This window comes from Pseudopipra pipra, chromosome 23, assembly GCF_036250125.1.
Source record: "Pseudopipra pipra isolate bDixPip1 chromosome 23, bDixPip1.hap1, whole genome shotgun sequence".
Classification (NCBI taxonomy): domain Eukaryota; kingdom Metazoa; phylum Chordata; class Aves; order Passeriformes; family Pipridae; genus Pseudopipra; species Pseudopipra pipra.
Window position 1 is genome coordinate 6,177,657 of NC_087571.1, and position 22,303 is coordinate 6,199,959.

At 51.5% G+C, this 22,303-nt stretch overlaps 2 protein-coding genes across 8 annotated transcripts in view; one reads left to right on the forward strand and one right to left on the reverse strand.

Annotated features, from left to right (window-relative positions):
• The window catches only part of DSCAML1 (DS cell adhesion molecule like 1), a 102,510-nt gene extending 98,590 nt beyond the window's left edge, over positions 1–3,920 (forward strand). Inside the window, exon 33 of the mRNA XM_064634728.1 lies at positions 3,037–3,920. Within this exon, the coding sequence (XP_064490798.1) occupies positions 3,037–3,488 (452 nt within the window). The 3' untranslated portion in view covers positions 3,489–3,920. The remainder of the gene's footprint in view (positions 1–3,036) is intronic.
• An 8,195-nt stretch (positions 3,921–12,115) lies between these two features.
• Positions 12,116–22,303, reverse strand: part of CEP164 (centrosomal protein 164) — a 32,194-nt gene continuing 22,006 nt past the window's right edge. For 5 of the 7 annotated variants that reach the window (XM_064634736.1, XM_064634731.1, XM_064634730.1 and 2 more), the window contains 19 exons: positions 21,862–21,993; positions 21,458–21,674; positions 20,798–20,875; positions 20,406–20,537; positions 20,032–20,154; positions 19,802–19,945; positions 19,504–19,587; positions 19,057–19,125; positions 18,598–18,776; positions 18,126–18,252; positions 17,661–17,728; positions 17,284–17,491; positions 16,834–16,941; positions 16,067–16,181; positions 15,212–15,556; positions 14,945–15,011; positions 14,504–14,620; positions 13,623–13,713; positions 12,116–12,366 (listed from right to left, as the gene is read on the reverse strand). In XM_064634736.1, the coding sequence (XP_064490806.1) occupies positions 12,274–12,366; positions 13,623–13,713; positions 14,504–14,620; positions 14,945–15,011; positions 15,212–15,556; positions 16,067–16,181; positions 16,834–16,941; positions 17,284–17,491; positions 17,661–17,728; positions 18,126–18,252; positions 18,598–18,776; positions 19,057–19,125; positions 19,504–19,587; positions 19,802–19,945; positions 20,032–20,154; positions 20,406–20,537; positions 20,798–20,875; positions 21,458–21,674; positions 21,862–21,993 (2,497 nt within the window). In that variant the 3' untranslated portion in view covers positions 12,116–12,273. Of the gene's footprint in view, positions 13,714–14,441; positions 14,621–14,944; positions 15,012–15,211; positions 15,557–16,066; positions 16,182–16,833; positions 16,942–17,283; positions 17,492–17,660; positions 17,729–18,125; positions 18,253–18,597; positions 18,777–19,056; positions 19,126–19,503; positions 19,588–19,801; positions 19,946–20,031; positions 20,155–20,405; positions 20,538–20,797; positions 20,876–21,457; positions 21,675–21,861; positions 21,994–22,303 lie in introns of all 7 variants that reach the window. The other 2 variants (XM_064634734.1, XM_064634732.1) reach the window with 2 other exon arrangements.

Below are 22,303 nucleotides of genomic sequence, written 5' to 3' on the forward strand. Positions count from 1 at the left end.
ACAAATGTGACCAATTCTGACACTTTTTAACCCCGGGCATTAGAATCTGTCAAATTCTGTCAAATTCTGACACTTTTTGACCCCGGGCATTAGAATCTGACACATTCTGTCAGATTCTGTCAGATTCTGTCAGATTCTGTCAGATTCTGTCAGATTCTGTCAGATTCTGTCAGATTCTGTCAGATTCTGTCAGATTCTGTCAGATTCTGTCAGATTCTGTCAGATTCTGTCAGATTCTGTCAGATTCTGTCAGATTCTGTCAGATTCTGTCAGATTCTGTCAGATTCTGTCACTTTTTGACCCCGGGCATTAGAATCTGACACATTCTGTCAGATTCTGTCAGATTCTGTCAGATTCTGTCAGATTCTGTCAGATTCTGTCAGATTCTGTTAAATTCTGTCAGATTCTGTCAGATTCTGTTAAATTCTGTCAGATTCTGTCAGATTCTGTTAAATTCTGTCAGATTCTGTCAGATTCTGTCAGATTCTGTCAGATTCTGTCAGATTCTGTCAGATTCTGTCAGATTCTGTCAGATTCTGTCAGATTCTGTTAAATTCTGTCAGATTCTGTCAGATTCTGTTAAATTCTGTCAGATTCTGTCAGATTCTGTCAGATTCTGTCAGATTCTGTTAAATTCTGTCAGATTCTGTCAGATTCTGTTAAATTCTGTCAGATTCTGTCAGATTCTGTCAGATTCTGTCACTTTTTGACCCCGGGCATTAGAATCTGACACATTCTGTCAGATTCTGTCAGATTCTGTCAGATTCTGTCAGATTCTGTCAGATTCTGTCAGATTCTGTCAGATTCTGTCAGATTCTGTCAGATTCTGTCAGATTCTGTCAGATTCTGTCAGATTCTGTCAGATTCTGTCAGATTCTGTTAAATTCTGTCAGATTCTGTCAGATTCTGTCAGATTCTGTCAGATTCTGTCAGATTCTGTCAGATTCTGTCAGATTCTGTCAGATTCTGTCAGATTCTGTCAGATTCTGTCAGATTCTGTCAGATTCTGTCAGATTCTGTCAGATTCTGTCAGATTCTGTTAAATTCTGTCAGATTCTGTCAGATTCTGTCAGATTCTGTCAGATTCTGTTAAATTCTGTCAGATTCTGTCAGATTCTGTCAGATTCTGTCAGATTCTGACACTTTTTGACCCCGGGCATTAGAATATGACACATTCTGTCAGATTCTGTCAGATTCTGTCAGATTCTGTCAGATTCTGTCAGATTCTGTCAGATTCTGTTAAATTCTGTCAGATTCTGTCAGATTCTGTCAGATTCTGTCAGATTCTGTCAGATTCTGTCAGATTCTGTTAAATTCTGTCAGATTCTGTCAGATTCTGTCAGATTCTGTCAGATTCTGTCAAATTCTGTCAGATTCTGTCAGATTCTGTCAGATTCTGTCAGATTCTGACACTTTTTGACCCCGGGCATTAGAATCTGACACATTCTGTCAGATTCTGTCAGATTCTGTCAGATTCTGTCAGATTCTGTCAGATTCTGTCAGATTCTGTCAGATTCTGTCAGATTCTGTCAAATTCTGTCAGATTCTGTCAAATTCTGTCAGATTCTGTCAGATTCTGTCAGATTCTGTCAGATTCTGTCAGATTCTGTCAGATTCTGTCAGATTCTGTCAGATTCTGTCAGATTCTGTCAGATTCTGTCAGATTCTGTCAGATTCTGTTAAATTCTGTCAGATTCTGTCAGATTCTGACACTTTTTGACCCCGGGCATTAGAATCTGACACATTCTGTCAGATTCTGTCAGATACTGTCAGATTCTGTCAGATTCTGTCAGATTCTGTCAGATTCTGTCAGATTCTGTTAAATTCTGTCAGATTCTGTCAGATTCTGTCAGATTCTGTTAAATTCTGTCAGATTCTGTCAGATTCTGTTAAATTCTGTCAGATTCTGTCAGATTCTGACACTTTTTGACCCCGGGCATTAGATTCTGTCAGATTCTGTCAGATTCTGTCAGATTCTGTCAGATTCTGTCAGATTCTGTCAGATTCTGTCAGATTCTGTCAGATTCTGTCAGATTCTGTCAGATTCTGTCAGATTCTGTCAGATTCTGTCAGATTCTGTCAGATTCTGTCAGATTCTGTTAGATTCTGTCAGATTCTGTCAGATTCTGTCAGATTCTGACACTTTTTGACCCCGGGCATTAGAATCTGACACATTCTGTCAGATTCTGTCAGATTCTGTCAGATTCTGTCAGATTCTGTCAGATTCTGTCAGATTCTGTCAGATTCTGTCAGATTCTGTCAGATTCTGTCAGATTCTGTCAGATTCTGTCAGATTCTGTCAGATTCTGTCAGATTCTGTCAGATTCTGTCAGATTCTGTCAGATTCTGTCAGATTCTGTCAGATTCTGTCAGATTCTGTCAGATTCTGACACTTTTTGACCCCGGGCATTAGAATCTGACACATTCTGTCAAATTCTGACACTTTTTGGCCCTGGGCATTAGAATCTGACACACTCTGCCACATTCTAATTCTAATGCCCGGGGTCAGAAAGTATCTGACCAATTCTGTCACATTCTAATACCTTCCTACTCTGTGCATTACAATAAGACCAAGAGAGCCATGTTCTAATACTTTATTCCTGTGTGCATTGCAATGAGACCAATAGAGCCACGTTCTAATACTTTATTCCTCTGTGCATTACAATAAGACCAAGAGAGCCATGTTCCAATACTTTATTACTCTGTACATTACAATAAGACCAATAGAGCCACGTTCTAATACTTTATTACTCTTTACTTTACAATAAGACCAAGAGCCATGTCCCAATACTTTTTTACTCTGTACATTACAATATTAGCAATAGTATTACACGATGATGTAAGACACTGTATCCCACACTGCCCACTGGAGCGCCCACCGGAGCTGGGCAGGTCCCATCCATGGCGTCGCACCGGGCGGGCCAGCTTTGGGTTGACGCCCGGACGTGTTCCATGTGCCAGGACAGCACCACGCGCAGAGGGCGGTGGGCAGAGGGATCCCTGCAGAGCCTCACCCTCCTCCTCTTCCCTCGGCAGGTGACTACTGCAACCTCCCGCTGTACGTCAAGTCGGACGCGTTCTTCCGCAAGCCGGACGCGCACGAGCCGTGCCCGGTGGTGCCGCCGCGGGAGGCCTCCATCCGGAACCTCGCCCGGGCCTACCACGCGCAGGCCCGGCACATGACGCTGGAGCCCGGCGCCAAGCCCCTGGGGCTGCCTCCCCCGGCCTCGGCCGCAACCACCTTACCTCAGAGGACTCTCCCCATGCCCGGCACGACCGGCACCACGGCCGCGCCCGCCGCCGGCGCCGCCCCGGCTCCCCCCGCCGCGGCCGAGCCCCCCGTCGCCGCCGCCGCCGAGCCACGGGTGCCCACGCACTCCAAAGTGGGGGGCTCCAGGGACTCGCTCCTAGAGATGAGCACGTCGGGGGTAGGCAGGTCTCAAAAACAGGGCGCCGGAGCCTACTCCAAGTCCTACACGCTGGTGTAGGGCCAGCCGCCGGATGCTGCTCGTCCCCCCCGGACCCCCCCACCCCGCGCCATTTATATTTAATTAACAAACTTGTACATAACGGACTCTTTTGTATAAAAATGAAGCTATTTTCTTCTTCTCCGAACAGAAAAAGAAACCAGGGCACAAAGAATTTGATGTTACAGATTTAAAAATATAATATATATGTAAACATATATATATATTTCACATCATTTTGAAAGGGGCACAAGGAAAGACTCAGCGACTTTTTTTTTTTTTTTCTCCCTGATCTTGTCGGTGGTTTTAAAAAGGAACGTCTCCGAGACATTGCATGCTATTTTACTGTTCTGAAAACAGCAGGAGTTGCTTCAATTTGCAAATGCTTATGTGTTAATACCTTTTTCTATGAAAAAAAACCCAGCGCTGTGTGCAATAAAGGTTATGTTTATACGCTGGTGTTTGTTAAGTGAGCAGGGAATTAAGGCAGAGCAGGCAGGAGGATGGAGAGGGACAGCCCAGGGCAGCCAATGTACAGAAATACTAAGACATGGGATTAAATATTAAGGAATACTAAGGCACTTACCGACCTGCAGAGCCGTGGGGCGGGAGGAGGGTCAGGGATGGGAGCAGGGTCCTGAGTGGGACAGCCCAGCCACGGCCAGACTGTGCCACAGGCACTGGTCAGTCCAGCTCCAGCCCAGGGTGAACCAAAGTGCCAGACAGGAACCCTGGTCCAGCTCCTCTGGAGGGGTGAACCGATGCCAGGACCCTCCTGAGTCGTGTCCAGCATCGTCCCCAGCATCCAGCCAGGCACAGCAGCTCCTCACAGCAGGGCCTGGCTCCCTGGGATGGGGCAGCAGGGAGAGCAGGAGGAGCAGCACCACTGCTGAGCACAACGAGGGGAGAAACACAGCACATGGAAACCCAACACATCGAAACCCAGCACACTGTGGTGAATGGCAGCACAGCAGGGACCCCAAGAAATCCAGCACAGTGCCAGGGATCATGATGTATCTGCCTTCCATCATGGTGAATCATGGCACAGGCCATGGTACAACACTGCACAGGTGCCCCAGGACACAGGGCATTGTGTCACACCACAGCACACAGACACCACAAAGCCCAGCACAGCCCCCACCATCATTTGTTTTTATTTTTCTTCTTTGTTTTTACCACCAGCCACAGCAATAAACCACCAAAGAGATGCAGGTTCTACCTTCCCCTTTCATATGTGGTTGTGAAAGCAAGAGCAGCTGAAGCTCAGGCAGGAGCCAGGGGCTCTCAGTCCTTCTCACCTGTTCTGCTACCCTGGGAAGGCAAAAATAGCTCAGGCCATTATTAACTCTTATTTTAGTAACCCAAAGCAGAACTTCACCTTCCTGAGGAGCTTCTGGTGCTATCTGAGGTCTAAATAACTAACTGTACTTTTATTTCCTTATTTTCTGTAATGTATAAGCTCAAGTTTTCATCAGTTCTCCATCCATGCTTGCTACCCACTGGTTCCAGCTTTTTCCTTGCAGATACACTTCCTATCTTAACTCAAACCAGCTGTTGGAGGATCTATACACAGGTTTGTACCACCCACTTTTTTTTTTTTTTTCTCTCTTTACAGGGTTTAATTCACCAGTTATAATCAAGTGCTGCAGAGGTCACTTTTTCAATATCTCTCCATTATTTTTTTTTAAATGTAGTACCCAAAGAAAAATTACATGGAAATACAGTGACTGGTGCTACTGGTGGCATTACCTGCAGTCTCCACACAGAGCAGTCCCCTTCCCTGCCTGCTGGCACAGTGGTCAGCAGATCCTCCTTTGCCATCTGGTTCTTCCTAGCTAAGGTAATTCCTGAAATCCTGCAGAGCTGGAAGCACCTCAGCAAGAGCCTGGCAGCTGTTCACCCCTGGGGCTCGAGAAACAAGCTGTTAAGACAATTTCTTATGCCCATTTTTTATAGTTTTTGGCCATTATTCAGGTACAACTCAGAGCCAACCTCTGCCAAGGAGCATCTCAGATGGAGAGGGGCACCTTCCCCACACAGGCTGGTGTGGAGGCATCAGGGATGATGCCCCAAATGCCAGGGCTGCTATTTCCCACTCATGTTCTTGCACCAACCCCCCCACTGACCCCTGTACAGCTTTTCTTAGGAACTAGACACGAGTTTTCCTATTAATTCAATTTTGACAGCTCTTTGGAGACAAAAAACCATGGTAAGTTTCCAACTTCGCATGAAGGAATAGACAGATTTTGTACTGTGCTCATACCCAGAACATGAGCTCAGCACCTGAATGGGGTCAGTCAGGCAACCCACAGGTCCCCACAGCAACCTGTCCAAAGGCAGGTCTGTCCCACACTGGCCAGTGTTTGCCATCAACCAAGGGAAACCAGTCCTGCCCATTCTGTCTCTCCCTGAGAGCAGTGGAGAGTGGTGACCAGCAAACCAGAAGTTCAAAACCAGTTCAGAGCACATTAGAGACTCATAAACCTTTACACAGTACAGATTAAAGAAAAAAAAAAAAAAAAAAAAAGCAAGTGCCCAGCCCCATCTTAAAGCAGGGTCACCATCAAGGCAGCACCTCCAAAAATGCCAATACCAGGCTCAGAATAGAAACAGAAGAGAAATTAGAATTAGAAATAGAAAAGGCAAGCGTGTTCAGCTGTAGGAGTAAGTAGATTAGCAAGATAAAGAGCAGGACAGATTAACAGAGATTAATAGGTCTTTATTGGAATTGGCTAGTACAGATTTCCTTCTATATCTTAGCAAGGATTCTCCCCCTTCCCTTCCCCAGCAGACACAAGCCCTGGCCTTGCACAGTTTAACAGAGCCCAAGTTTCCAGCACTCATCCACGAGACCCCAACACCCCTCTGCTCCCAGAGAGCCCACTGCCCTTTGCCACAGCAGGGTTTGCAGGAGAACAGTGAATTCAAGCCACACCAGCTACACCAACTCTGCCTTCAACAGCAAACAGACAAAAAGCCCTCAAGCTCAGAAATCCAGAGTTTCCTTTCAGGTCTGCTTTACCAGCTGCCTTGCACAGCATTCCAGCCAGACCCCAGGTTACCTGCCACACACACCTCCTGGTGCCAGCCAGCCCAGACTGCCCCCACCACCCCAGTGACTGACCCAGTGTCACCAGCCCTGCTCCAGAGCAGAGCCACGAGCACTGGATGCCACCACAGCCAAGCACAGACAGAGTCCAGACACCTAACACCACCCCTCACAAGCCAAAGGTAAGTAGGGGCAGCTGGGGACAGAGAGCTGGTAAGGAGGGCTGAGGGTAATTATGGCTGGAGAGGAGAACAAAGGGCTCTTGGGGCACAGCTCAGCAGCTCTGCACAGAAACCCCAACAACAGACCCAGCACTGAAGACCATGCTCAGGGCTCTGAGCCAGCAGCCCCTCCATGCCCTGCTCCTTCCCCCAGGTCCCCCAGTCTCCCCTCACCCCCCTGCTCACAGCAAATCTCCTGTTTCTGTGCTGGCCCAGAGCTCTGTGCTTTCATATTCCCTCTTTCAAGCTGCAAACAACAGCACTCAGAAACAGAGACACTCAGACCCCAAGACTCTCCTGGACTCCTGTCCCTGCCTGACCAGGAGCAGGTCTCTGTTCAGCTTTGCTGCACAAAAACACCAGAGCAAGGGTCTGGGTGGGCTCTAACCCAAACACCAGCATTACCAGAGGGCTGCCTCAGGAACAAAAGCAGGTTCAGCCTCAGGAGACAGAGTCTCACCCCACACTTGCTCTGGCACCCCAACCAGTTGTCCCCAAGAAAAGGTAAGATCAGCTCACAGCTCAGCTCCTGAGTTGCCTGCAGCACGTCCCCTCGGTGACATTCCCACTCCAGGCTGGCTCCTGGACACTGTGCTGGCACCTCTGCCAGCCATCCACCCAGAGCAGAGGACAAAGGTAGTTGTTCCATCCAACTCCAGAAGCAGAATGAAGGAGGCAGAGGCGCAGGGGAGGGTCAGTGCTGAGTGAAACAAGCCCCAGCTGGGCAGAGACCAGCCAGCACAACCACCTTCAGCTGTGCAGGGCCCCACTGCCACCCACACAGCTGCTGGGACTCACTCATTGTGACCCAAGGGCTGGCCAAGGACAGGCTGCAGCATCACCCCCTGTTCCAAGGTCCTCAACAGCCCCCCTCCAGCTGCACCCTGGCCCACGAGGCAATGCTGTCTGGGGAAGGACTGAGCAGGACAGAGAGCTCGCTCTGAGCAGCGACCAACACAAGGGCAGAGAACCTACAGCTGCACCAAGGGGGTGCAGGGGTAGGTTCAGGGGCAGGTTCACAGTCACCACAGCCCCAAATGTCTCTGGGGTACAGAACAGACAAACAGGAGGGACAGTGCAGGGCACGGGTGGCTGATGTATCTACTTCTTTTCCTGCTTCTGCTGCTGGTACCTCCTGAAGTGGGTCTGGATGGTGATGGCTGCCCTCTCCGAAGGGTCGCTGAAGAACGTGCTGTCCTTGCTGTCATCAGGGGTCACATCACCTGGGGTGACAACAGAGCACCACAGTGAGCACAGGCAGTGCCAGTGGCCCTGAACAGGCTGCATAGAGCAGGGCAGGGCTCTGGCATCCCCACCACAGGGTCAGTGGCCTCCCCAGTCCCCAGGCTCCCAGACTTTCCTCGCTGGGGAGGTCAAAGAGGCTGAAAAACTCAGAGCGTGAAACCACAACTCCACTGGCTCACAAAGACACCTCCAGGGCACAGGGAGCAGGGAACAGGAGGCAAAGTAAAGCCCAGCCTCCCTGGCAGCACTAAGCCCTCTATTTACACAGCTCCACTCCCCAAAGACAGCAGCTTCCCCACGTTTAATCACCACGTATGATGCTCACTTACTTTCGCACACACAAATAAGATTAGAAAAAAAGCCCGGCACTGTACAGCAATAAAGCTCTCATGCTGACAAATGGGAGCCCTCCCCACTCCTGCTTAATGTGGCATTAGGGAAGTATTGTGAAATTCAACAGGAACTGCATCAAAGCCACTCAGCAGTGCTCCTCTAAGCCAGTGTGTCACTGCTAAGCACCCCCCGAGCAGCCATCAGGAATCCTGGGGCCAGATGCTGCTGTATAAACTCACTGCTGTCACCTGAACCCATTTCTTTTCACAACCTAAAAGAAATTGCCAAGTAAAAAGATAAATAAGAGAAGTCCACGTTGGGAAGGGGTTCCCTCCTGCCCTGCTTAACAAGACACACCATCAGCTGTAAACCCTGCACAGTGCACAGGTCCAAGGGCAGAGGCTGAGGACCACGGGGCAGGTACTGTGGTGCCTGGCAGGAGGAGCCCTGGCTGTGTGGGCTGCCCAGAGCTCCACAGGAAACATCCCTGCCCAAGGAGCTCAACCACTGTCTGCCTGGGGACCTGCACCCACTGCAGGGCAGTGAGACCCCCAAACCAGTGACCAGGCTGGCCAGAGCTCCTGGGCCATCCAGGAGGGATGTCACAGCAGCAGCACCCCCAGCCCCCACTGCCCCTTATCCGATTGGCACCAAGAATAGAACTGCTCAAAATCCTCTTTGCTGAGCCCTTGACTTCAGCAGAGGGGCAGAGCCTTGAAGACCAGAGCAAAGAGGAAAGGGGGCTGAATTCCAGGAGGGTTTACCAGAACAAGGAGAAGAGGAAGAGGGGTTGTTTTGGGGGATAGTGTGAGTCCCCCCCAGTGTGACCCCATGGGAGTCAGTGAGGCAGGTTTCACGGGAAGAGGGGAGAAGGAATTTGCACAGCCACACATATACTGTCATATATTCAGTTATGCATCCCTGGGACATTCACTGGCTGATAGTACACATATTTACAAATATCTCACCATTAAATATCATTTAATAATGTCACAGGGACAGATTTTTGGAAGTAGAAAGACAGCAAGAAGGATGCAGGTGCTGCAGTGCCTGCTCTCCTGCTGCATCCACAGTCCCAGCCCTGAGCTTCCCCATTACCTGGGCTGGTTTTTTTTTTAATGCTTCCCTGCCTGCCCCATACCCACCTTTGTCTCCAGAAAGTGAGTAGATGCTGTTGTGCCGAGAGCTCTTTCCTCTCTAGAAAAGTAGAGAAGAAAACTAAGAGTTAGTTGTATCCCAGGCAGAGGCAGTGAGGACAGTCCCTTTCAGGCCAGCTGGGAATCTCTGAAAGGGACAGGACCAGCCCCACCAAGCTTTCCACTGTCCATTCCCTTGGGGAAACTGGAACATGATTACTGTTGTTCCCTTAAAGAGCACTGATTAATTAATCTACATTTGTGAAAAGACCTCCAAGGAGAGGCAGGAAAGAATTTTGCATCCAGACTCAGAGCTGTGAAATGTGCCAGTATACCTTGGAATGGATGTTGGCACAGATTATCCTCACTGGATCTGCATTTCAAACCAGCAAGGAGACAGGCTTGCTGGGTTTGCTTTCCCCGTTCCAGCCCCTACACTGTGAACCTGCAGCTCCCGGGATGCCAGGTCTGATAGGGGATATTTCCATTCCTAAGAACAAGCTTGAATTTGCCTACAAATACCTCTCCTGCATTTTTCATCTTATCCCATCTCCTGACATCACCTTTTTTTTTTATTTTTCCTCTTTCAGGGGGAAAGAGAAAAAAACCTCTCCCCCCTGCCCACGCCTTCTGCTCGGAGCAGCCTGCCTGGCTGGCACAGCTGCCTCCTGCAGCAGGCAGTGGCCCCCCCCGAGGCAGCTGCCCTGTGGTGCCCCCAGCCCTCACCTCGCTGTCCCGGCTGGTGCGGCGGCTCTGGGACACGCACTGGATCTGCCAGGGCAGGGGCTGGTACACCAGGTAAGGCAGGGGCTCCTCACGGAACAGGCTGGTCTCCAGCTGCACACAGAAAGGGTTTGCAGCAGGTAAGAGGACAGCAGAGAAAGGGGAAGAGCAACAGAAATTGCTGCTCCTCCACATGCACCACCAGTGACCAGAACCCTTCCTGGCACCACCCTGACGAGCAGCTCATCGGGAGGTCCTGGGGCTGCAGAGCCCACAGGGCTCCCAAACCTCCCAGCCAGGGTCTGAGCAGGCACAGAAGGCCATTCCCACCAGGATAAGTGGAGACCACTGCCTCCTCTCCCTGTCTCCACAGAGAGCAGCCTTAGACAGGGGAGAAATAAAAGGGAAGCAATAAATCCAGCCCGGACTCACCTGCCTGACCGCCCTCACCACAAAGAACAGCGCTGTCATCAGGGTGCCCAGCATGGCCGGGGTGTCCAGGGGCTCCCTCTGTCCTGGGAAGGCACAGCTCTGGGAGCAGAGCACGGTGATGTCCGAGCAGCCAGGGACTGAAGTGTCCCTCCTTGGGCAGGCAGAGACCAAGCCCTTAATGAGCTTATGGCTCGAGCTCCTCCTGGTGAAGTAACAGAGCGCTGCCCTTTTAACTTCTAATCGCCGAGTTTCTCCAACAGACATGCTGCTGGCATTCCAGGAAAAGCAAATCCCCTTCTCCACGTACACAGGCAGGGCAGTGAGCACAGACACACATGCACAGCCCAGCCCCAGGCTGGGCTCAGATCACAGCAAAACCCCCACACCAGGAGGCTCTCACAGTCCAGACAGGACTTGGGATGTCTCAGAGCTGCCCTGTGCTCTTTGCAGGAACTGGGGCAAGTCAAGGCTTGGTAGTGGTCTGTTTTCTTTTTAAGGATAAAACCATCAGCCTCCATTTCTGCATGACCACACTGTGCCTCACCAGTCCTCCAGCTCCCACAGGTGGCTGGCAGGAAGCCACAAGGGGACAGGAACAAGCCACGGGAAGAGAGAAGAACGTCACCAATCTCTCCTAATTCCTAGGGAGAGCATTACTCAGCAATCCCACCACAGGATCCCAGAAGCACCCAGTGCACTGCTGGGGGAATTCCTGCCTGCTCCCAAATACATGGGAAATCAGCAGCCACAGCCAATCTCCAGTTACACAATTTTAACAGATCCCAAGGTGCCAGAGAGAAGCTCCAGCACAACACCTTGTCTTGGTTCTGTAGTTTTAGTTTTTAAGCTTTTTCTGTCCCTGCATTTGCTACCCTGACCAGATACTTAAAAGAATAATGGTAATAAGGCCACAACGAGCTGAAGTGGTCTTGGAAACTGCCAGAAATGACCTTGACAAGACAAAACATGAGACTGCCCAGAGACAAGCAAGGGAAAGACGTGAGAGGCAAGTACAGCTGGATATCCAGAGCTACAACAAAATAGAGCTACAACCACCACCATCACACAAAACAGGCTCATGTTGATTTAATTTTGTACAAAACCAGATACAGCTGCTATCCCAGGTTTTAACAGGAAAAAGGAACATGTTTCAAACCGAGTTATTGTTAAAAAAACTGGCATTTCTCTGCAGCACTAATCCATGCTTCTCCCAACACACAGAGTGGACTCAGTGATAATGGCTTTGGCCACAGTGAGCCAGAACCATGGAGTCCCTTCTAAAACACCTGACTGGAAGGACTGCCATGTTTCCCCCAGTATCCAGGAAACTAAAAGCAAAATCCCTACAGACAGGGGTTGGTGCAATCCGACAGCAGATGGGAAACCCGTGTTTTGATCCCTCCCTTCCTAGAGAGGGCTAAGGCTGACTGAGTAATTACAAAAACTCTAAGAAAATAAGCAAAAAAAAAGTAAAATAAAATATACAAACATTCTTAAAGAGTTTTAAAATGATGCTCATCAAAAATATTATTTCTATTTGCATGTAAACATCCCCCTGCCGTGCTCACGGCGTGTGCCAGCACACACCACCCAGAAGCAGAGCAGGAGGGGGCTGTGCATCATCACCCACCCGAGGAGCACACACAGCACGCAGGGTGAGGGGCATCTCAGGAGAAATGGCTTTGAAGATCATTTTTCACAGATGGGATCCCTTGAAGTGCAGGCGTCCTCATCAGGCAAAATGGCAAGTGGCTCGGCATCTTTTTAGGGCATAAAATATTTAGAGTCAGCTTGGAGAAAACACTGACAACAGACAACCAAACACCACATTCCTGCTCAGCAGCACGAAATCCTGACCCCTCCCCACTGGGTAGAGCAGCACCATCTGCCCCCTGTATCCCAGGGGGCTGGGATACACTCTGGACACGGCCTTTCCCAAGGAACACGACTGCAGCCACCCAGGGAGCAAAGCCACGAGCCACCACCTTGCAGCTGAGGTCCAGGAGCTGCTCACCCCCACCCCTCAGCCAGCTTTCCAGTCTCCAGAGCCCATCCCACAACTCTCCTCTCCCAGGATCCCCGTGGAGCTGCTGCAGGAGCAGCCAGGCCAGGCTCAGGCTGGATGGGCTCCCCAGCCCTGCCCAGGGAATGTACAGACAGGGCTGTATATACAGACAGAGCCCAGCTGCTGAGCTGAGCCCTGGATCCCTCTCCCAGGGCAGGAAGGACGCAGGTGGGGCTCTGTCTTGACATTCACTGCAGACTGAGCTCCTCAGCAGTGCCTGCACCAGCAGACACTCCTCACACCCCCCTGCCATCCCTGCTCCCGTTGCCATTGGCACATCCATGGCATGGGAACAGAGCTCCCACAGCTGCTTGGCTGAGCAGCTCTGGCCAGTCTGGCACAGAGAGGAGCAGGGACTGCTTGTCCAACGCTGCCATGGAGAGCCACTCCTGGCTCAGTTCCTGTTGCTTCCACCCCAAACAAGCAGAACATTCCCCAAGAGCCAGAATCTGTCATTCCCTGATTTTGTCCCCAGACTCTGCACCATTTCACTGCTCCTTCTCCCTGCTCACACGTGCCACAGGCCAGCTGACACGGCCCACCTGCCATGGAGCATTTGCTGGGCTCATTTCCTGACACGTTTCCTCCAGCACAGCCTCAGCTGGATTCAAATCCTCCCCCTTGACCAGTTACTCAAAGCCCTCCATGATTCACAGCTCTGCCTCACCACTGCTAGAATACTAATGAGGGAAATGTTGATTTATCGAAGCCCTGATATGTCACCGCTGGATTAAATAGTCTATAAAGTATATTTGGACACATTACAGGATTAGAAGAATCCACCTGGGAAGTTTGCTTCCTCCTTCCTCCACTCTCTTGCAAAGAGACTTGTTTTCAAGGACACAAAGACTCAGCAGTGCTGGCTGAGTGGGCATCACTGAGACCCAGCACACCACAGGGAGACCCCCACCACCTCTCCAGAGAAAACCCCACCTTTCAGTAGTGGTACACCTTAATTTGCCTGTTTTCATCCATTCCCAGCTGGAGGAGGCTGGGGCTGGTGCTGCTGGCCGGGGGCTTCTGTGCACGTGGGGAGAGAGGTCTGGCAGTGGGGTGAAGGAAAAGCCTGGCTTAGAGCAGGAATTAGCACACCTGAGCACAGCCAGGGCAGGTACTGAGGTACGGAGCCAGCCTTGTGCACACATGCTGTATTTAGCCTGCTGCATCCCAGTCAAACGGAATTAAAGGGGGATTAGGGAATTCAGAGGTGCACCAGGCTCAGGACAGCACAGAGGCCCCAGGGATTTGCTACTTACAGTGAACACTGGAAGAGACACCAACATACCACACACAGCCTGGAAACATCCCTGCTAACAGCACAGAGAGGTCTTGCCCTCTGGATCCAACCTCATGCTGCAAGATGCCTTGAAATGGGAGAAGAGCTCCAGGAGGAGCCCAGCCCTTGTAGCCACCCCATGTGCCAGGTCAACATGTCTCCAGGTGCCCTCACTTCATCCTGGGCTGCTCAGCAGGGCCTGCCCATGGCAGACCCCCTTCGTCCCTGCCACCTCCTCCACTCTGCACTGTTTGGTTCACATTTTTTAAATTCTCACATTACCAGCTCTAACTGCTCTTTTATGGCAGAGCAGCATCCCTAAAGAGCATCACAAGCAGGGAAAGGAAGGGAGGAGAATTCCTCAGTCATGTACAGCTCAAGGAGCAGCAAACAGGTCGCTCATGCTGTAACTGCTGAACACCACATTCCCTTGCAGAACCAGACACTAAAGTAAAAACTGCTGTTCAATGCTTTGGTGCTCCCAGTTCACTCACCTCCTCCTGCCTGTTGCAGGGAGCAGGAACACAATTAAAGGCCAGACCCAGGTAAAGGATACGCTTTTGAGTCCTTCCTGAAGCTTTTCAGCCATTTCTTGTTGCTCTCGATCATCCCTTCGATGCTCGTCTTCCCCGGCTCACGGAGCCTGGAATGCTGCAGCTGCCGGATTTGTTCACTGTGGCACATGAGAGAGAGTGAGGGGGTGGCTGGGAAAGAGAGGTCTGGGCAGAACAGATGAGAAAGTGATGGGTTGTTATAGGAGGAGCCGCTGTTACCAAAAAGCCATCTCCTCACCTGAGCACGTGGCAGTGAACAGCTAATGTGACAACTTATTATTATTTTTAATATGTAATTTGTTATTGTTACTTTTAATATGTAACATGTTGTCACCAACACGTAATTTACAATTTGTTATCTGCTTGCTATGTATGTGACCCAATAATCACCCCAGAGAAATGACAGCAGCACAGTGGAACATCTCAAGGAAGAAGACCCTTACTCTGCAGGTATGTATCCCAGCTTGTTGTCCAGAGGCTTGGGATTCCCACTGAGCGATGAGATCCCATCTGGAAAACAGACATTAAATACAGACTCACCAAAATCAACATTCCTTATCACTCCTTATCCCATTAGCACCCTTCCTATCAGCAGCTCCAGTGCATCTGCCCTTCCAGCATTGGAAGGGTGAGACAGCCAGAACTTGCAGGGCTGAGAAATCAAAAGCTGAAGGCAAGGAAGAAGAACGGATTAAGGACAGGAGACTCACCTGGGAAATACCTGTGCCATTTCTCTGCCAGGATGTTGTCCACTGACTGCCCTGAGAGGGAGACACCAACGCTCAGCCCACTGTTCCAGGCCCACCTGTCAGTGGAAGGCACCCTGGAAATATCCCCCAGGGAGCTGCCTGCCTGCAGGCCTGCCAAGGAGGAATATGTGGACAGAGGGATGCCATCATGGGCTGTCGAGGCCAAGAGAGGAGTGTGGTGATGGCTCAGGGAGTCCAGGACCCCCAGGACCCCGTTCAGCTCACTGGTGATACACTGCAGAGAGTCCCTCAAGTGCTGGATCTTGTCCAGCTGGGGGACAGGCCACAAATCCGTCCTCAAGTCAACTGAAGAAAGAGAGGAGAAAAAAGGGGTCGCAGGCAAGTGCTAACAAGAGCAGCCTTTGTGCAAGCAACCCAACCCTCCTGCCCCTCCTCCCCTGCACAACTCCAGCTACAGGCAACTGCAGGCCAACAAAAAGCACATGCAGCAGAGAGGGAATTGCAGCAGCCTCTCCTGCCTTGGATGTGAGGAAGGGGAAACCCAGACTCCTGCAGAAGAGCAATACAGCTCTGCAGCAGCAGAGGGAAGAGCTGCAACCAGATCTTACAATGCACTGAGATTTCAAGGGCAAGTTGGTGCACAGTCTCCATCCCTCTTATCTGCCACTACAGGCAGGAAACAAGTTTTTCCAATCAAGTTTCATGCACAGAGCAGTCCCAACCATGGGGACCAGACCTGCCTTAGACACCACTGAGCACAGGTGAGAACATCATCAGAGAGGTGCAAGGCAAAGCCAGAATAGGTCTAGAGCCTCACAGGTTGGGCACAGCACACCGAGCCAGTCAGGCACTTACATTTAGGCTGACACAGTTCTCCAATGGATGCACTCTCTGTGTCCTCAGAGTCACTCAGATCAAAAGTCACCACCTTCTTGCAGGCAGCACTCTTCAGTGTATCCTCATCTGAGAGCTGCTCAGGAGGAAAACAAAGCAACAAAACCTGCTGTATCATCCCTGAAACATAAAAGCTGCTGGAAATCTGCCTACAGCTTGTCTACTGAGTCAGGCACAGGTCAAGTGAAGGCAAACTTGTCTTCAGTCCCTGACAGCAAAATCTGAGTACCAAGAGACTGCTTAGGCTCTGAAGTGTGAGAGGCCAAATCCAACAGCCATGTGAACTGGCCCTTCTAGACAGGAGGCAACGTGTTTTGTGCTTTAAATAACTCTCAGAACTCTTGCAGGGTTGAGTTCCCTCTTTGCACCATCCAAAGTCTGTGCTCTTGCATCTGCTGCTGCCCTGCCCAAGGCCACGTGGTCCCAGGCAGACCAAAGACATTCCAAGGTTTGCCTTGGTCAGGAGAGCAGACTCCATCCCAGACCTTGTTTTCTCTAGGCTCTTTTCCAGGCTGCTCTCTAGAGCCACACACTCAACAGTCTCTTGTGATCTCACAGAATGTGTTTCAAAATCCAGCTCTGCTGGCAAGCTCCAGTCTCTGGCCACCAGCTAAAGGGTCCTCACAGGGACCACCAGTCCCTCAAGCCTCCAGCCTGGGGGAGGAGGCCAAGAGCTCTGGGCAGGGGGAATGCAGCTGGGAAGACCCTGGGAGGGATGCTGGTGTTACCTCCTCCAGCAGTGAAGACTCCAGCTGGCCGAGCTTCTCCTCCTTCTTCTGCAGCAGCACCTGCCCTTTCTGCATGGCCAACTTCATCTTGTCCAAGTGCTTTGCCTCCTGCAGGGGATCAACAGCCAGGCGAGGAGGGAAATTAAACCAGAATGACAAGAAATGATCTATGTCAGCAGTCAGGGTGACTTTCATTATCTCAATCTGCTCAGCACAGGAGTGAAATTGGAGTGCTGGAGTGAAATTGCCCCCAAGTCCTCGACAGCTCGGGAAGTGGTGTGGACAGCGAGCAGAGCACATGTTTTAAAGCCCAAGGAAGAGAAGGTTTTACTTCCAACCCCCACTTCCAACAGGGTCAGCACACCTGCAGAGCCAGGAATTGATCCCAGGGCTGTGGGATTGTTTGTGCAGCCACAGTGTCCACCCCCTGTGAACGAGCTCAGGGCTCACCTCCTCCAGGTTCTGGCGCATGCCCTCCAGGAGCTGGGAGCTGTGGGGATCCTGCAGTGCCTCCTGTGCCCTCTGCAGGTCCTGGCGCCACTGCACCCTCGCAGCCTTCAGTGCTGAGTGCCTCCTCCTCATGGAGCAGGTCTGGTGCCGCAGGAACTCCTTGGCACTCCGGAGGGAGGCCCCTTCCGCAGAGATGTAGCTCCGGACACTAGAGCAGAGAGGCAGGTGTGAGTCCTGGCTGCCTGTGCCCTCCTGCACACCTCACACAGCACCTCCCACAAACCAGATTGTCAGTGCACCGTGTGTGAATCCAAGCCAGAGCATTTGCTTGGAAAACCAGAGCGAAAAGAAAGGCCTTCTGGCACGTGGATACTCACGGATCACGCTGGAAGTCACTTTCCTCGTGGCTCTGAGAGGCTGAGGAAGCAAGTTCTCTGGATGAGGGCTGAGGAGGTAAAGCATTTCAGAAATTAAGAAACATGTATGGGAAACAGAACCCCAGGGTTCCTGTAAGAATTCCATTAGGAGCAAAAACTTGGAATGACATCACCATGGTACTGCCTAGATCCAAAAACAGTCCCTGGGATGTTCTTCATGTGATTTTTGAAGGAGAGACAGACATTTCTATTCCAACTCAAACCCTGCTTTTGACTCCAGTATCCCACACTCCTCTCCACCCACTAATAACAGATAGAAATCAGCAAATACTACTGAACACAGTGGCAAAGAGAAATGCATCCCCTCAAATGATTTCACACAGAAGGAACAAAAGCTGGGATTTTCAAGAGAGTTACAGCCTCAGATCTCACAAAGCAAACACCTTCAGAGTCTGCTTTACTCACAGCTTGAGTACTTTCTCTCAGGTCTTCAATACGGAGCTCAGCTTGCTTTCCTGGAGACTCCACACTCTCTTCTGCCTCCAGTTCTTTCAGAGTCTCCTGCCTGCTCCTGACTGCTTCCTCCAGCTCACTGCCACAGGAAAGGGAACAGTGGAGGCACTTGATTAGCCTGCAGTCCATCCTGGCTGCAGTGGTGTCCAGATTCCAGGAGGGAAAGGGCCACAGGTGTGTAAGACAGCACCAGTGTTGGTTCTGTGCCAATCATAACCCCTGGCTGGGCAGGGGAACTGCTTCCCACCCTTCCCCAGCAGCTCAACCACCTCAGGAAAGTCTCTGCATTTCAGTGCTCCTCTCACAGCACCTCACTAACCACACAAGGCAGGTGTGGAGGAGACAAACAAACCCGAGGAGCAGAGGTAAAGGAGCAAATTCCCACCCTGAGCTACTGAGGGGGAGGGAAACTGCTCCTACCCACCCGATGCGCCTCTGCAGCCTCTGGCTGCGGGTCTGCAGCAGGTCCACCTGGGCCTCCAGCTCAGCCTTCTGGTCCTGCAGCTCCTCCAGAGACTTCCTCAGCTGCCTCACGGCCTCGAGGAGGCTGCCATGCTCCTTCCTGCTCTCCTCCAGGCGCAGCTGAGAGGCCAAAGCAGCTTCCTAGAAGAAAACAAAAAAAATCCCTCATGGTCATTTCCCCAGAACCAAAATAAGAGGCACACACAGCACACGAGGGCTCGCTGCCTGCACGGCTCACAGGGGTCCAGAGCTGCACACACACACACCCCAGTCCTGGAAAAGCAGGACTGTCTCTTCTCTTTGGGAAACAGCTCAGAGTTAATCCACCTCCCAGTGGGATGGCACTCCAGACTGGGGCAGGGAGGGATTTTCAGCCTCACGGTTTAGAAGCAGCCCCTGTCCAGAGCTCAGGCATACATACATCCCTTTCCAGCTGTGTCCTCCTGTCCTCATCCAGCAGCTGCTGCCTTTTCCTTCGCAGGTCCTCCTCCTGGGCACAGGTGAGAGAGCAGGTGAGTGTCAGAGCCAGGAGTCTGAGCACCACCTCAAGGACAGACGTCAGGCCCAAGTTTCAAAATCCCCAAGGACTGTCAGATTTGCTTCATGATCCCTCTGCCCCTCTCACAGTCACTCACTATCCCCCAAAGCACTGAGCAAACCCACAGCTCAGGCTTTCACTGCAAACACCAGCCCTGAGGCTGCACCACCAGGAATGCTTAGCCCTGCTCTGACCTGTGATGGAAGTTACCTGCAACTGGGACAGCAGCAGAAGCCCTGGCTGAGCATTTCTGACCAGCTCCCCATGAGGAAGCAGCCAAAGGACTGGCACAGGTAAGGGAACCCCTGTGAGCCCACCAGGCCGACTCACCTGGCTGAGGAGCTGCTCTGATCTGGCTTGGAGGCTCTTTGCACGTATTTCAAGCTCGTTCTCCGCATCCTGGATTTTTCTTTCCTGCACAGACACACTGACTTAAAGAGAGAATGGTACAAATTCCTCCCTCACCTGGCAGAGCTCTGCCACAGGGGGAACAACACAGGCTGGGAAGCACGACCTGTTACTCGTGTCAGTGCCCCTGGGCTGTGGAGGGTGGCAGGGGCACGAGGTGTGGGGTACCCTGGGCACCCCCAAGCAGCCAGGTCACACGGAGCAGAGGGGTGCCCCTCACCTTCTCCCTGTGCCTGTGCTTCAGGTCAGTGAGCCTCCCCTCCAGCTCCTCCTGCAGAGCCTTCACCTCGGCGTTGTGGGACTGCCAGAGCTGCAGGGTCTCACTCTGCACCCTCTGCAGCAGCTCTGACCTCCGCCTCCGCTCCTGAGGGGGGAGAGGAAAGGCCCTCAGTGCAGCACAGGGCTCTCACAAGTGAACAGACCCATGGGACACTCTCTGGAGAGCGGTACCTCCTCCTCAAACTGCTCCTTAACCCGGGCTAAGGCCTCCCGGTGCTCCTGTCTCATCCTCTCCATCCTCCTCTCGTGGTCTCTCTCCACCTCGTGCCGTTTCTCACTCATGAGCTCGCTGAGCTGTGGGGATGAAAGGGAAAGATGTTCCCTTTGAAGGACAGCACTGCATGACAGGGAACCCCCAAGAATCAACCTCCCACACGAGCCCAGGGACTGAAATCCAGAGTGTGATCAGGCTGTGGTCTGGGGAGCACAAAGGCTTCACCCCAGTGAGGTGAGATATCCTCTCCCCTAAGGCACCACTGTCACCCCTGGGCAGGGGTCTCAGACCTCACCACACCCCTGGGGAGAGAAGGTGGGTGAACACTCACCTCCCTCTCGTATTCCTTCACTTGGAAGGCTTTTTGCTGCACTTTCTGACCCGCTCTCTGCAAGTCTTCACGCAGCTGAGCCTCCTGGCTGCTCTGTGCCTCTGCTAGCTGGGTTTGCAGGCTGGAAATGACCTGCCATGAAAGCCACCCACAGAGACTCATCACCCTTCCGACAGGCTCCATTCAGTGCCCTCCTACAGGGAGCCAGCAGCACGGCAGAGCCCTGCCTGCAGTCTCACCACCCCCTGCCTGGAGCATGGCCAAATGCTGAGCCAGACCAGAACCACGGTGAGGAAGTGGAAAAAAAATGAATGCCGCCCTCCCTGGCCACCTTTGGTGACAGTGTGTGAGGAAAAACCCAACAATTTACATACTAAGGACATCGTCTTTACCTCACGATGCTTCTCTTCTGCTGCAGACTTCAGCTGCTGGAGTTCACCCGCAAACTGTTCCTCCAGCTCCTCTACTGCCTGCGGAAACACAAGCAAAACAGTCTGGGGACATGATGGATTTGCAATTAAATTCTATCCATAAGCATCAAAAAGAACAATGGTAACCCCCTTCCAAACTGGATCACGTACAAGGTGCCTTTACTCTCTCTGTGCTTTCCCCCTCCCAGGGGTTTCGATGGATCTCAATCATGCTGTGCTCGAAAAACTAGAAACTGCCCCATTCAAGGACTCCCCATGTCCCTGGAGGACTAAAGCTGTACCCAAAGTGGTGTTTGGAGCTGATAAAGTGGTTTCATTTAGTTCTGATCTGATAACAGAGCTTCGTTTAGCTTAGCAAGACACACAACTATCCTGCTCTTGTCTTCAAATTCAACGTGGCAATTTAAATAATTGTTAGTTAATCACCATTGTAATAACAATCGGGGGAGTTCTCCCCTCCTCAGCGTGCCCCTAACAGCCCACTTGGCACCTTCCCTTTGTGCTTTAAGTGCATCATAAACACACAGGTGTGATTTAAATCCCAGCGTTTCAGCATTGCAATGCCAGCCAGGTCAGCAGGAACAGCTCAGGGCTGACCCTGACGTGTAACAAAGATCTCACCTTCTTCTTCTCCCTGTCTAACCTCTCCCTGACCTCGCTCAGGAACTGTTCCTTCTCTCGTTCCAGCTCCCTGATCTCTTTCTGCTGGGCTTCCTCCATTTCCAGCTTCATTTCCTCCAAGGCAAGCTGCTGCTTCCTCTCCAGGCTCTCCTTCTCCTTCAGCTGCTGGGATTCCCACTCTTCCCTTAGTTTCTGCAGCGTGGCCTCCTGCTCTGCCCTGGTAGGTTTGTAACAAGGACACAGAAGTCAGGATTCAGTCCTGCCCAGTCAGGGCTCAGACCTGCTGCCACAGCAGGGAAACAGCTCTGAACCTCCCCTCTGAGCAGCTGCTGGAGACGTGCAAGATCCTTCCCTCCCAGCCCAGCCCGGTTTGTATCCCCGGGGATGGCAGCACAACTTCTCACCTCATCCTCTCCTCCTCTGCCTCGGTCTCTGAGGCAATCTTGGCTCTCAGCTTTGTCAGTCTCTCAGCTTCTTCCTCTCTGACACGCAGCTCTTCCTCCTCAGAAACCTTTGCCAAGTCTTCTTCTGGAGTCCTGGGAGATAAGCAGCCAGAAAGAAAAAAGGTTCAGGAGGTTTTAATATCTTCCAATCACCTCCCCAAGGGCTATAGCTCAGCTGCTGCTCCCACTTGGCTGTACCTGCCCAAATTATGCTCTCTCAGGGCTCCAGATCTTTCATTTTCCCCACACCTGCAGGACCTGCTGCTGGCACAGGAGATGCAGCCCCAGCATCACACCTGAGCAGTGTGGTTTTAAAACACACCATATCACCACAGGCTGCACTTAGTTCGGGGATTTTTTTTGTAGGTAAATGAAATCAACTCTCATTAAATGGATGCAGGCT